At 46.4% G+C, this 12814-nt stretch overlaps 1 protein-coding gene across 1 annotated transcript; it reads right to left on the bottom strand.

Annotated features, from left to right (window-relative positions):
- Positions 1 to 479: 479 nt before the first annotated feature.
- Positions 480 to 11195, bottom strand: CLDN11 (claudin 11). The gene is made up of 3 exons (XM_063408515.1): positions 10813 to 11195; positions 8168 to 8332; positions 480 to 1697 (listed from the first exon to the last, which is right to left on the bottom strand). The coding sequence occupies exons 1-3, from the start codon at positions 11036 to 11038 to the stop codon at positions 1465 to 1467; spliced, it is 624 nt and encodes a 207-aa protein (XP_063264585.1). The 5' UTR covers positions 11039 to 11195; the 3' UTR covers positions 480 to 1464.
- Positions 11196 to 12814: the final 1619 nt, after the last annotated feature.

The raw sequence follows: 12814 nt of genomic DNA on the forward strand, positions 1-12814 counted from the left end.
ATCCCTCTTTTCCTTCTCTTGGCTTACACAAATTGTTTGAACTAAGTTAACATCTCTGGGAACAGATGGGATTTTTTTATCAGTGTAATTAAATTGCTACAGCCTCTGGTATGGACAGAGTTAGATCTTGATCTCACACAGTTTTAATCAGAGCAATGACCCCAGATCAGGCTCCTACTTTAGTTGAGAGCATTTTCAGCAACACGAGGTCTCAATTTCACAGTGCTCGGGGTCATCTCCACAACTTCAGGGGCTTTCTAATTCTTCCCAATATAAAGAAACCCACGAGGGGTACCACTGGTACAAGCTACTACTGGGAGCATTGAAAGAGCCAAAGGATAAGATAATGGACAGTCCCATGCAGGAAGATTACTCATGTTTTAGATATTCTTCATTTAATGCCACAGCAGAGCAGATTTTTTTCATCCTGAACTGCTATAAAAAAAGAAAATCTTCAAAATCATTGGCAACACCCTGTAATGGAAAAGCTGGCTATGGAAACATGCAGGAAGGAAGGAAAAAAAGGAAGTCAGGGGTTGCAGGTACTCTGTTATTTATTGTACAGTATTTCACTGAAAGTACAAAGGCATCATCAGTACTCACCAGAATTGTATTGTAACAGGTACATTATACTGCATGTTAAAATATGCTGCTTTAACGAGGCAAGACAGAACACAAACTTAGAGTAAGAAAGAAAGGAGTTTAAAAAAAATGTAAAAATACGTTTTTAGTAACTGATCTGTACAAAAAGAAAAAAAACAACTAAACCAGAGGGCAGGGATTAGAGCCCCCAAAGTCATTTATAACTATTTAAAAAGGCACTGTTATCTACCATGTCATTAGGACCTTTGGGTTCGGTTTCCTTCATACTGATGACTGTGGGGGTGGGGGAAACACTGTTACTAAAATGGTCAGACTCATACAAAAGTATTTACAGAGAAAGGCAGAAAAATCCCCTCCTCTTGTTCCAAAAGAGAAACATTTGCCCTGTGGGAGAGGACAGCCTTTCTCCCTATCCTCTCCCAGCAGCCGTTCCAGAGCCGTGACCTTGAGTGGGAGAAATCAAACAGTGAGGATGGGGGAGAAGCTGTCAGAGTCCTCCTAACAGTGGGGAAAGTGTCTCTCTCATTTCTGTTTTATTGCTTTAAACTCTCCTATAATCAGGGGAGCTAGAACATAAACTAAAATCCCTAAAACCCACACCACAACCCCAAACCACCCTGTCTGCAAGAAGATGGGGGCAGGTGGCCGGGGACAGAACGGTGAGGACCAAGAGGTAGGGCTGGCTGGAGCTGTCTTTCTAGAGAAAGAGGGGAGGGGACAACAACGCTTCGAACTACCAGACATTTGTGCTGCTTTTCTAAATCTGCCCCCGGGAGCCCCACAGCCACTTGCATCAGCAGGAGCAAACCCAGGGCCAAACACGAACCCACCGGCCAAAGCATCCGACGGCGGTGGCGGCGCCTACACGTGCGCGCTCTTGGCGTGGGTGGGCGAGCTGGAGCCCGAGCCGTAGTAGAAGCGGTTCTCACCGAAGGTCTGCGCGTCCCCCGAGCAGCAGACGATGACACAGCCACCGAAGAGGCAGAGGGCAGAGCCGATCCAGCCCGTGTACAGCGAGTAGCCGAAGCTCATGATGGTGGTCTCACGGTGGGCGCACACCGGGAACCAGATGGTGGCCACGACGCCGCACATGGCTGGGGACAGAGGGGAGGGACGGCGTCAGTGCTCCGAACTGCTGGAGGCCTGGGCACTGCAAATTTTGGACTTTCTGTGCTGACCCCTAGGGAAGCCGTGCCTTTGACCTCAGGGCTTGGAGGGGGATGCCAGGGTTAAATGGTGCAGCTGGGATTGTGGGTGTGTACTTTGGATAGAAGCGTGTAATATCACATGGTGGAAAACTTGGAGTTTAAGGTTTTAGAACATAGTAATATTTATAAAGCAAGATGGAAGTTATATCGTGAAGGCTAGTCCTTTTTTACCTTCTTCACACTTCTGGGTGGTATCTTGTAATTGGATAGAAAAATCTGCACTGCAGGCCACGTGTGGTTACTTATTGGGTTAAAAGTAAAAATAATTTAGGTGTCATTCCATAATTGGAGAATCAATCCTTTAAAGACCTTGTAGAGAGATAGAGACAGAGCAGTTTTCTACTTTGTTAGCTAGAATTCACAGCTTGTGAGACTGTACTCTAGATAAGAATTTAAAAAATCTGAGTCTGAACACAAAACATGGTCTCTTGAGCGTTTAATCCTGACTCTGACAGGAAAAGAAGATTAAAAAGCAACACAAACTGGAGGGAGTGACAGCAGAGTGTCACCCTGCCACGGGACACATGCACTTGGGGACAGAGAGGAAACCCATCCCTCCTCCCTTCCAGTCCCATGGTGGGACCCAGAAGCAGCAGCACCAGGGCAGAGTGTGAGAGATCTCCAAGCAGGAGGCAACCTGGGAGCCTCAGGAGGGAGAGATGGAGAGGGAACAGGCAATCTCTCTCAGACACCAACAAGAAGGAAAAACAACTGCTGCCTGACACTATATAGTATATTAATTAGAAGGGAAACAGATTTGTTCCCTAGAAAGATCTCAAAGAAGGAAAAATGAGAGTCATCCCTGAAACTGATGTTCTGGAGAGGTGCAGAATTAGGAATGGATTAGATACGAAGCAAGGCCATGAAAACCATATGGATCAGTGAGAGAATAAAATCTGTGGACCAGTGTGAAGTGGTTTAAATCCCTATTTCCTCATGGATTCAAGTGCTGTGTCCTCAGCCCATGTCACTCCTCATGATTGCAGTGGCTCTACTGAGTGGTCACATAAACATCACCAAAATATCCCAGCACTCTAACACAGAGTTTGGTTTATGAAATATGAGGAGAAAATGTGCAGGGACAAAATAAGCAGCAGTTAGGCATTGCTGGGGCTTTTTTCATGGAAATGTCTCGCAGCCCTGGAAAACAGAATCTACTTCTCTGTGGAAAATTCCTGTCAAGCGACAGGGACAAACCCAGCAAGGCTCTCCAGACATTTACTGAATTGAATACAAATGGGATCTGAAGAGTCTGCAGAAGCAAAAACAGGATCCTACCCAGGGACTACAGCAGGTCAAAAAATAGCAGCAGGCGTCACATTTTACTTGATATTCCACAGGGTTTTTTCCACAAAAAGCCAGGAGGCAGCTGCAGCGGTGCTGTGAGGTGACATGAGAGGGAGACAGTCCCCACAGAGTCCCCACATGCACCGAGGGCAACGGGAGTTGATGGTGTTAATCACCTCCCAGGAGCAGGTCCTAAAACAATACTCCTTGATGGCCTGTACATCTGAGAAGAATTAATCTGTCAATATTTACTTGCCTCTGGGACAAGCTGTGCAGGACTCCATCCTTGTGGCTATCAGAGAATCAGAGCAAAACAATAACAGGGCCGTGGCAGCGTTACAGATTTCCACCGACCGTGTTAAAAGGTATCTGGAGGCAGTGTCAGAAAGTTAAGGTTGCAAGAGGGAAAAAGAAAGGGGTGAGATTAAAAATAAAATTGTTTAGTTAAAGCAGAGAACAAACCGTAGCTCCTGGCCGGTACAGCAAAAAACCCATCCCCAAAGCTGCAGTTATTGTGAGAGAAAATATTTTCTTATGAAAAAGAGAAGAACATTTGAAGGATGCTTATAAAGCCAGAAATAATTTTGGACCTCCTCAAAGGAAGGGCCCCGCAGCTTTGGAAGGAATTTTGGAGAAGGCAGGGAGGGGAGAAGAGCATTTCTCCTGAGTGTGGAGTGGTCCTGCAAACAGCTCATGAACCTCCAACCCTTCCAAACAAAAATGTATCAGCTGGGAATCCACAAAGCATTCTAATGGGCTCCAGGAACAAAGCTGCTTTGTTGTCCGAAAAAACACAATCATCTTTTCTTTCTCTGTCAGCAGTAAATATATATATATATTTGTCTATAGACTATAAGAGCCTTATCTCTCCAGACCCTCCCCCACAAGACAGGACCCAAGAAAACACTTGCACTGGGGTGAGAAGAGCTCTCAGGGATGCTCACACAATGGCATCTCTTGTGCGTGTGGCTCCACTACATGTAAAACCACGTTATTTTAGTGCTGACAATACCAGAAAGCTGTGAAACACAAGCCAAGCACTTTGCATGGGTTCACTTGACCTCTCTGTCCTCGGAGGCCACCAGCTGCCGTCAGTCACCAGTGACCCTGGTGCTGAGCAAGAGGAATGCCCTGGGACAGGACTGGGTTTCATCGCTCTGCATAGATTAGGCTGGGCTGTAAATCCTCCAAGGGGATGGGAAAAGGACAGTCAGCAATCGCAATATCTCTCCGTGGGCTCAAATTTTATTCTGTCTGTACCACAGGGAAAGGCTGAAAAAAAAGGTGATTTGACAAGAAACCCAAAGAGGTTGGAAAAGGAGTTTTCAGGCAAGTTTCACATTCTAAAATGGCTGCCTACATGGAAAAGAAGTGTAGCTAGAAGTTGTTATCCCTTTTCTTGTGCCAATGCCGAGACACACTTTGCATCTCTCTAAACATGAAACCTTCAGACAGTAGAGCTGCTGTAGCCACTATAGCAGAAAAATAAAAGAAAGTCTGCAAAGAGAAGGAATATTTTCTATTAGAGCAACCAATTCAGTTGGGAAAACAGGCCTGATTTGTGGCACACGTGTGGAAATCCTGCCTGCTTTTTGCAGCTGGAGTAGGCAACCTTGTAAAAGCCACTGCCTCTACCTAAAACATCCTCTCAGCACTGCGTGGCATGAATGCCCTTGCTCCATCAGATTGCTGTGAATCCACAGGGATACATCCCAGCTCCCAGCGTTTCAAAGCCTTTTTTAACTGTGGATTTGCAGTAGCTCAGTCTGCTGAAACCCTTAACACTCAACATCAGAGATGTGTTGGAGTCAGAAGGACGTGCACAGAGACAAGAAGCACAGAAGGTGCTTGGGGAGGTGGGGGAGAGGGAACAGGATTGTTCTTACTCAAGGGACAGTGAGTCCCTGCCAAATTCCTTAACAGTAAGTTAAAGGCTTTCTGCAGAAGAAAGAATACTTTTCTTTCACATCTAAATTTAACTATTCCGAATTGCTGACTCAAAGTCACACGGATTTCTCTTTCAAAGCATTTAGTTGAAAAAATAGATACCTTTTTTTTTTTTTTACTGTGTTCAAGGCAATCTTTTTATCATGATATCTACGGTTTTACAAGTAAACCTCCTGCAGTCTTCAGAAAAACTCATTAACATCCTTTATATAGCACACAGAGGTTTATTTTGTAGTAGCAATTCCCACTAACATATATTTCATCTATTTTCCAGTGTCTGAGCCCTTCTCCTCTATTGGAAAAATGCACCCTTGGTTACCAGCAAGGGGTCCTTCAAATTAGTATCAACCACATGGGCTGGGCCAGGGTTTTTCCATCAACACCAACGTGTGAAATGTTTTCATACCAGCTCAGAGCAAACCTCTGCTGACGGTTGTTTTCAGCCATAAATCAATTCTCTGGGTCAGATAGGATCAAGCAAAGCTATAAACACATCAGCAGCAGAATAGCAGGGTGTGCACACAGGTTGCACTCTGGCAGCCCGTGATTATCAGTGAACAGAAAAGTCAATGGAATATCTGAGCCCATTGTTTTCCTGGCAACTTTTCAACTTTTTCTATATATTTATAATTTTTTTTTTGGCTCCATGCTGTGTTTCAATCCCTGTTTTCCCTTATAACAAATTTCAGTGACAAACTGCCATGCCCTCCCTGGGCAGCAAGTGAAGTTTGCCATGGGGGCAGCCCCCCTGTTTGCATCCCCACTCCCTATTTCTGCTGCATTAGGGAATGTTTTGGGGCCCATTTTCTTTTAACCAGAGCTCTGGGTGTTGCTCTTCCCTAAGAGGAAAACTCTGAAGCCTGTGATGTTGTGGAAACCATGAGTGAGAGTTCAGGGGCTGGCAGGTGAATAAAAACAGTGCAGAGCATGTTACTTCTAGAATATAATGGATTTTAACTCAGTATTGTATCTTTCAGGGTCTGATCCATGTTTGTCAAATGCTCTGGAAGGGTGACACCTCATCTCGCAACTAACAGATCATTAATCATCTGAAATAATGTCAAAGTCCTAAACTCTGTACATTATTCTTCTTCCAAAGGGACTGTCTTGCAGATGAGCCTGGAAAAAAATGGGCTTTGTAACTGTAAATGTGTGTTGGTTTGCTCTTTCTTTTTTTTTTTTTTAAAAAAAAACAACCTAGGAGCAAAAGAAGCTTATTTATTCTTCATTTGTGATCTGACAAAAAGAGCATTATTGTAATTGTAGCTAAAACATTGTAACCAGGCTGCTGATCCCAGCTCAGATCATTCAGGGCATCAGTGACACCAGTAAATCATTCACCTGTAGGTGCTTCAGAGCTCACAGGGGTGAAAATCAATAAGATCTGATCCAAATCTCACCCCAAGAGCATTTGTCTGCCAATGTCTCTGTGATACAAATGTGAGAGATGTGATCTCTCACGTTTCCTTTCCTCACAGGATCTAGGTAGTTGGAAAATCATGTTCTGAGGGAGAGGGGAACCCTGGTTATGGAGCACCCCAACTCTCCATCATCCCCTCACATCTGTTCTCCTCCCTGATGTCCCACTGCAGCGTGACTGGCATGGGACAGTGGCACACCTGACACCAAACCCTGGTGGGACACTGCAGCATAAAGGATTTTACTTGTTCTGATACAGTGACACACAACCCTGTCACTGCAATTTGTCATACACGAGCTGGTCCTGCCATCCTCTCACCCTTTGGGATTTTTAGGGGCAGTTCTCCTGCCTCCCCAGCTGCAGCCATGCAAGCAGGGCTGACCTGCAGTGTAGTTCTCCTTGACTGGAACCAAAATCTTGTGGTTTTTGTGGCAAAGTGCAGCTCTGCTGGGCATTCCCATCCTGGGCAAGGCAAATCCATCAGAGCAGACTCCTCCAACACTAAAATTTCATTCACAGGCAGAAAACCTCCAGTTTTTCTTTCACTTTTCCAAGCCCAAATACATGAGTCAAGGTTCCAGGGCAGGGATGAAGGTGACATTCCCACATGGCTGTTTATGATTGGGATGTCCTAGACAGGCCCTATAAAGCTGATGTTAGGACATCCAGCTGTGCTCCTAAACTCTAGGGGCACCAACAGGGCCCCTTGGACTCAATCCCTCAGATTTGGGATGTATAGACTTGTGCTAACCACAAGGTGATGGAGGAGGGATGACTTGCATGGAAGGAGCATCCAGAGGACAGCCCTTCCGAGTGTGCAGCTTTATTCAGTGCCCACTTGAAAAAAAAAAAAAAGAAGAAGAAGAAGAAAGAAGAAGAAAGAAGACGGGCATGATGTCAGTGCTGGCTGCCAGCGAGCAGCAGAGCCACACAAAGAGGCCACTCTGCCTCTCCCCTCCTCCCCTGCACAGACGGGTGAAAACAAGGCCCCGCAGGCTGTTGCTGAGATGACGAGGCCTCAAGAACATGCAGGTGTTGCATGGGGGACAATGAGCTCCACAGTCTGTGCTGCTCAAAACAATCTCCTCCACAAGCACCAAGGACGGGAAGAAATTCCCAGGGGAGCTCGGGGGCCAAGGGGGTTGGGAGGCACAGAGGGCATGCCAGTTCTGTTCCCGTGCCAGTCCTGTTCCCGTGCCAGTGCCATCCCTCTTCCCGTGGCTGTGCCATCTCCACGCTCCTTCCCCTATGGCTGCCACAGGAGCAGCCCCATTCAGTCAGGGCTTCCCTTCCTACACGTCTCAACTTGCTTTCCCTAGACGTCCAGGGAAAATCTGGAGGCTCTGCCTTCCCTATGAGTAGCTTGGAAGTTTAGACCCTTTCCCAAAAATCCCTTCCACAGCGAACCAGCACAATCCTACAGGCACTGCCCGTGTGAGATGGCCTTCCAGGAGAAGCCGTGCCCGAGGACACCACAAGGCAAGGACAGAGGGATCCACAGCCCTCTAACCCTGCTTCACTCCCTGCCTCCTGTCCTTGTCCTCCCACTCCCGTCCCTGCCTTTTGTCACCCACAGGCTGCAGCAGTGCTGGGGAGCTCCAGGGCCAGCCCGGCCTGCAGGAGCCCTTCCAGGAGAACACGCTCCCATCCAGGAGCAGGGGACGGGGTCCTGCCCTCCCCACAGAGGAGCCTTCAGCCTTACCCAGGAGGATGATGAGGATCCCTCCCAGCTGGGAGCGCCGGTACTTGGCGGCCCCGGGCTCGTGGCCCATGCGGATGCAGGGCAGGACTGTTATCAGCAGGAAGATGGCAGGAAGGCCCAGGACGGAGGCGGCGATCATCAGCGCCCGGCACGCCTGGACATACCCTGTGGGCAAGGCAAGGGTGAGGGGTTTGTTACTTGGCACGAGAAAAGGAGGCTCTGCACAACAGCTCCTGTTTGGTTAGAGCCCAGTGTAATCAAACTGAGTGAGGGAAATGGGCTCATCCCTGTGTGAACATGGAATCCTCACCAGGCATAAGGCAGGGAGGGTGCAGGGAGGGAGGGAACACGGGATGTGCAGGCTCATGGTTTTCCAACAAACAAAGAGCACTGCCTGGAAAACACAGGCTCTTCCCAGAGAGACACCGAGAAATCATGGAGCTGGAAAATACGGGAAGGGAAAGTAGGAGAAATCTTCTCTAGGGAGGAGTTTCCTATATCTTTTCATAGCGAGAGTTTGATTAAAGAACAAGAATTTAAACTCTTCAAAATCAAACAGCAGTAATTTAAAGCCTCAAAGACTCTCCCATCATTCAGAGGGCTTGAATAGTTGAAGACCCTTGAGCTGCCATGACCAAGGGCCACGTTATCCCTCTGGATTCCTGTGGGTGTCACAGGATCCCCTGGCACTTCATCAGCTCCCATTGCTCTCCCACCTGTCCCTGTGCACAAAGCAACAGGAAACAACAGGGACCAGGGGCTGTGGCGGTGCTGGGCAGGACCGTGACATTGCTGCCACTCTGGGAGGGTCTGTGTATCATAATATATGATTTTTAAATATTTATATATGATATGTATATCTAAATTTTATAATCTGTATTTTATATGTAATGTACATATGCTATACAAAAGTTACATATAACTAAATTACACCAGGTCAGATTTGTCCTTTTCCCTGGTGATCTCCCCCAGTTTTCAGGACAGTCTCAGCCCAGTGAGTGTGTGGGCTCTCTGCCCCCTCTTATTAACAAAAAGAAGCTGTCAGATGCAGACATGGAAATTCAAGGTGCTTCAAGCAACACCAGCAAAGAAGGCCCTTAAGCACATCCCACTGACACACAGGTACAACACCAGGAATGAGGATTTTACTCTTTGTGGAAATGAAGACCCTGTGTGTATTGAACATTTCCTTGATTTTTTTCAAGAGGAAACTTAAAAAAATATTACCTGAGGAGTTCAGGATATAAAAGGAGACCCTAAACAAATGAGATGGCTGTACCCAGTTTGGATTCTGTGCAATCCATCCCAAGTAAATGAGAATACAAACAATTCATTTTAAAGACTTGACTCAGACAATGAAAGGCTCTAAATATATTTCAGCTATTGGGCACACCAGGATAAATTTCCCTCTCATGTCAAGCTGTAGGTATCAAACAGGCTACAAGCAGAAACTTCTTGGTTTGTGATTTGCTTCTGCTCGAGGGAAGATTTGCTCTCTGCTACTGCAAGACCTGTTCACTTCTTTATCAAGTTGCATTCAGTAATGTTTCTTTGGGGCAAAATCTTCCTCTGTCTTCTCTGCTGGATCAGATTTAACAACAGAAGCAGTAGGGAAGGCACTTTTTTATTGCTAAAATAAAAGTAAGCACACACAGAGAAAGGGAGAATGAGAGACTCAACATTGCTACGCACTGTGGGACACAGACCAAGCTCTGTAACAGAGAGAAACTCAGGAATTATATTTTTAACCTCGTCTAAAATTATTTTCACAACAATTTACACCAGTAAATAAGGAAACGTGAAAGAAAATTACAAGGAATCATCATTTCTGCTCTGTCAGCTTTGAGAGAGGCACCTTTGACATGCTAGGGGAGTTGCAATGTAAAACACAGAAGAACGAAGGGCTGCAGAGTGAACAGTGATTGAAACTGGCAAGCTCACAAACTAAACTTACAGGGAGAAGACCTCACAAGAATTTGGCAGGTTCAATTAGCTCAAAAGATGTATTAATTAGCTCAAAAGATGTATTAATGCTGATTAAACACCTTGCTTAATTTTGCTTTGGAGTAAACTAGATGAAAGTTACTGTATCATTAAAAAATAACAAGTTAAATATAGTTACATCACTTTGCTGTGTAAAAGTTCTGTCTTGCCTCAGAATCTGTGGGAAGCACAAGACCATCAAGACTAATGATGATCTTCTGAAAGATTAAAAGCCATAGCAGCATTAATAATAGATGCTGAAAGATTCATTATGCTCCAAATCACTTTAAGGAATCAAACCTGAACATTTGTAATAGTTCACCATCCCCTTGAAATGCTCTATTACACCTCAGCGTGCTCTGTATGTTTTGCAGAGCAATCCAGAGACAAGACTTGAAAGGAGCAGTGAGATTTGACTGAGAGCAATGATTAAACATTAACTGGATTTTAGTAGCCACAGAAAACACGAGACCTGGGTACGATTAAAACCAGGTGTAAATCAATGAGAATCATGTTAACAGCTATCATTCACCTTCTTTAATGCATTTAATGGCCCATCTGCCGTGCTGATGGAGCTGAAGGAGCCTCACCATCACCTGCAGTGCTCCGGGCAAGGCTTCAGCCCTCGCTGGGAGTGGGAAGGGAGGGTGGGCCACACTCACCTGGCAGTATGAGGATGTCCACGAGGGGCTTGCAGTGATAGAGCCCCGTTGCCATGACACAGTCTGCCCACAGCCCCTTGGACCCCAGCTCGTCCATCTTCCTGCAGGTGGTGATGGTGTAGCCGCAAGTCACCACCCAATCGTTGGTGGCCGTGGCCACAACCACCCCGATCCACCCTACAAAACTGCAGACAAATCCAGCCAGGTGCAGGCAGGTGGCCACCATCTCTGTCCTTTGGCGAGCAGAGCTGGACAGGACAGCGCCCACGGGGGTCAGCGGAGCCGCCCGGAGAGGATGGGCTTGGGCAGGACGAGGTCCCCGATCGGGCTCTGCTGCGAGCTCTGGGCTGCCTCTGCCCAGCTCCGTCCCTGGGAGGGGTCAGAGCTGCCTCCAGCCCCACAGCGCAGGGGAGGAGCCAGGGGGGAGCCCCAAGTCCTGCCCGAGCATCCCGGGGGAAGGAGGGTGTGGAGAGGGGGAGATGCGCCATCACACCCAGCCGGGCTTGGAAAACAAGCCCGAGGGGTTTATTCAAATGCAGACGGCCCGAGTAATCGAAATTTAGCATAAAGAGAGAAAAATTAAGGGCGGTGTTTGCGAGCCGAACTTTAATAGTTACACTGGTACCTCCTCGTGGAAAGATAAGGGGAGAAATGTGCTGGACAGAGTTATCAAGCGGTGGAACTGATCGCTCACCAAAACCATCAGCACAGCTGCAGTGAAGGGGCAAAATCAGTTTGGGATCTTTCCTGTTGTTTCCAGTAATTGTAAAAGTATAAAAGACCCCTCACTGCTTTCTCTGCTGTGCCTGGGCTTTCAGAAGTATTAACCAACACTCACTGACTCTCGAACATTTCTTTAACAGCACCATAGCCCCACTTTTGAATCCTCAAATTAAAATGAGCTGCTTTTAACTCAGAATTCTAGTCCGGGTAAATTTACTATATGAATTTTAGTACATTTGATAAAACAGGAGGAGCCCGCTTCAAAATGCCAGAGGTGGAGAAACTTCACCCTATCCCGTTCTGCATGGGGAGAAGCAGGCAGGCAGGACATTTTGCTGACTTCGCTCTGTATTTTCTCAGCACAAATGCACATTCTCGGATGCCAGCACATCTCTGAGGATGTTCCATGGCCGTGTGTCCCCCTCCAGCGCTGCTGGTTTTGCGAAGGGAGGTTCGGAAGGAGGCGATGCCGCAAGCCTGCAGAGACCACTAGCGGAGAGCTGCCCGCGGTGCACGGCAGGGAAAAGCGACAAAAAAGTGACACAACAATGGTTTCCATTCACTCCTAGAGCCGCCAGGGAGAAAGAAATACGGGAAACGCCGCTCCAAGATTAAAGTGCTGGGAGTTGAATATATCCTGCTCCTCACCCAAGGGTAGTTTTGGCCATTCTTTAACAAAAACACCAACAAGAGCATCCTAAACTTCATTTGTCACCTGCTCTTTAAATCCAAAATTCAAGGACAAGAGGCCGCAGTTTTCTGTCAAAGCTTCATCTGAACACTGGAATACTGCCAATATAGTTGAAAATTCTTTTTCAAGAGAAGCTTTTATAATAAATATAAATTTATTAGTTGTTTTCACATCTGTTTTCTATTGTTGGTTACCCCTTGGGTTTTTTCTACACCTGGTTAATGATATTTCTGTGAAACCAAGCTGCCAGCTGGCCTTCCATGAAATTTCCTGATGTGATTCCACCTTCCTGCACAGCTTATCCTTCTACTGCACCCACCTCAGCTGGAGTGTGCTGTTACTGATAACCAAACACAAATTTATGTTGTCTAGGGTTCAGTTCTAGGTGGATTTAATCTTCCCCTAAAAAATATTCCTGCTTATTTATTTTTCAGGAGATAAACTTGTCATCTTTTAGGTGAAAGTGATGTTGTTGCATTTCTTGGACTGAGCAATTGCATTGGACAGATCATGTGTCACCTCCTGAATTCATAAGGAGATGACAGATTTTGTCCCAAAGATAGTTTTGGAACAATTTTACACAGGGAA

Source organism: Prinia subflava, chromosome 11 (assembly GCF_021018805.1).
Source record: "Prinia subflava isolate CZ2003 ecotype Zambia chromosome 11, Cam_Psub_1.2, whole genome shotgun sequence".
Classification (NCBI taxonomy): domain Eukaryota; kingdom Metazoa; phylum Chordata; class Aves; order Passeriformes; family Cisticolidae; genus Prinia; species Prinia subflava.

What these genes read in the sequence shown, in the direction of transcription:
- CLDN11 (XM_063408515.1), bottom strand. Translation starts at nt 11,038, where the DNA reads ATGGTGGCCACCTGCCTGCACCTGGCTGGATTTGTCTGCAGTTTTGTA. An exon ending in GGACATCCTCATACTGCCAG is followed by an intron (nt 8,333 to 10,812) that starts GTGAGTGTGGCC and finishes CCTTGCCCACAG; the next exon opens with GGTATGTCCAGGCGTGCCGG. An exon ending in GATCCTCATCATCCTCCTGG is followed by an intron (nt 1,698 to 8,167) that starts GTAAGGCTGAAG and finishes CTCTGTCCCCAG; the next exon opens with CCATGTGCGGCGTCGTGGCC.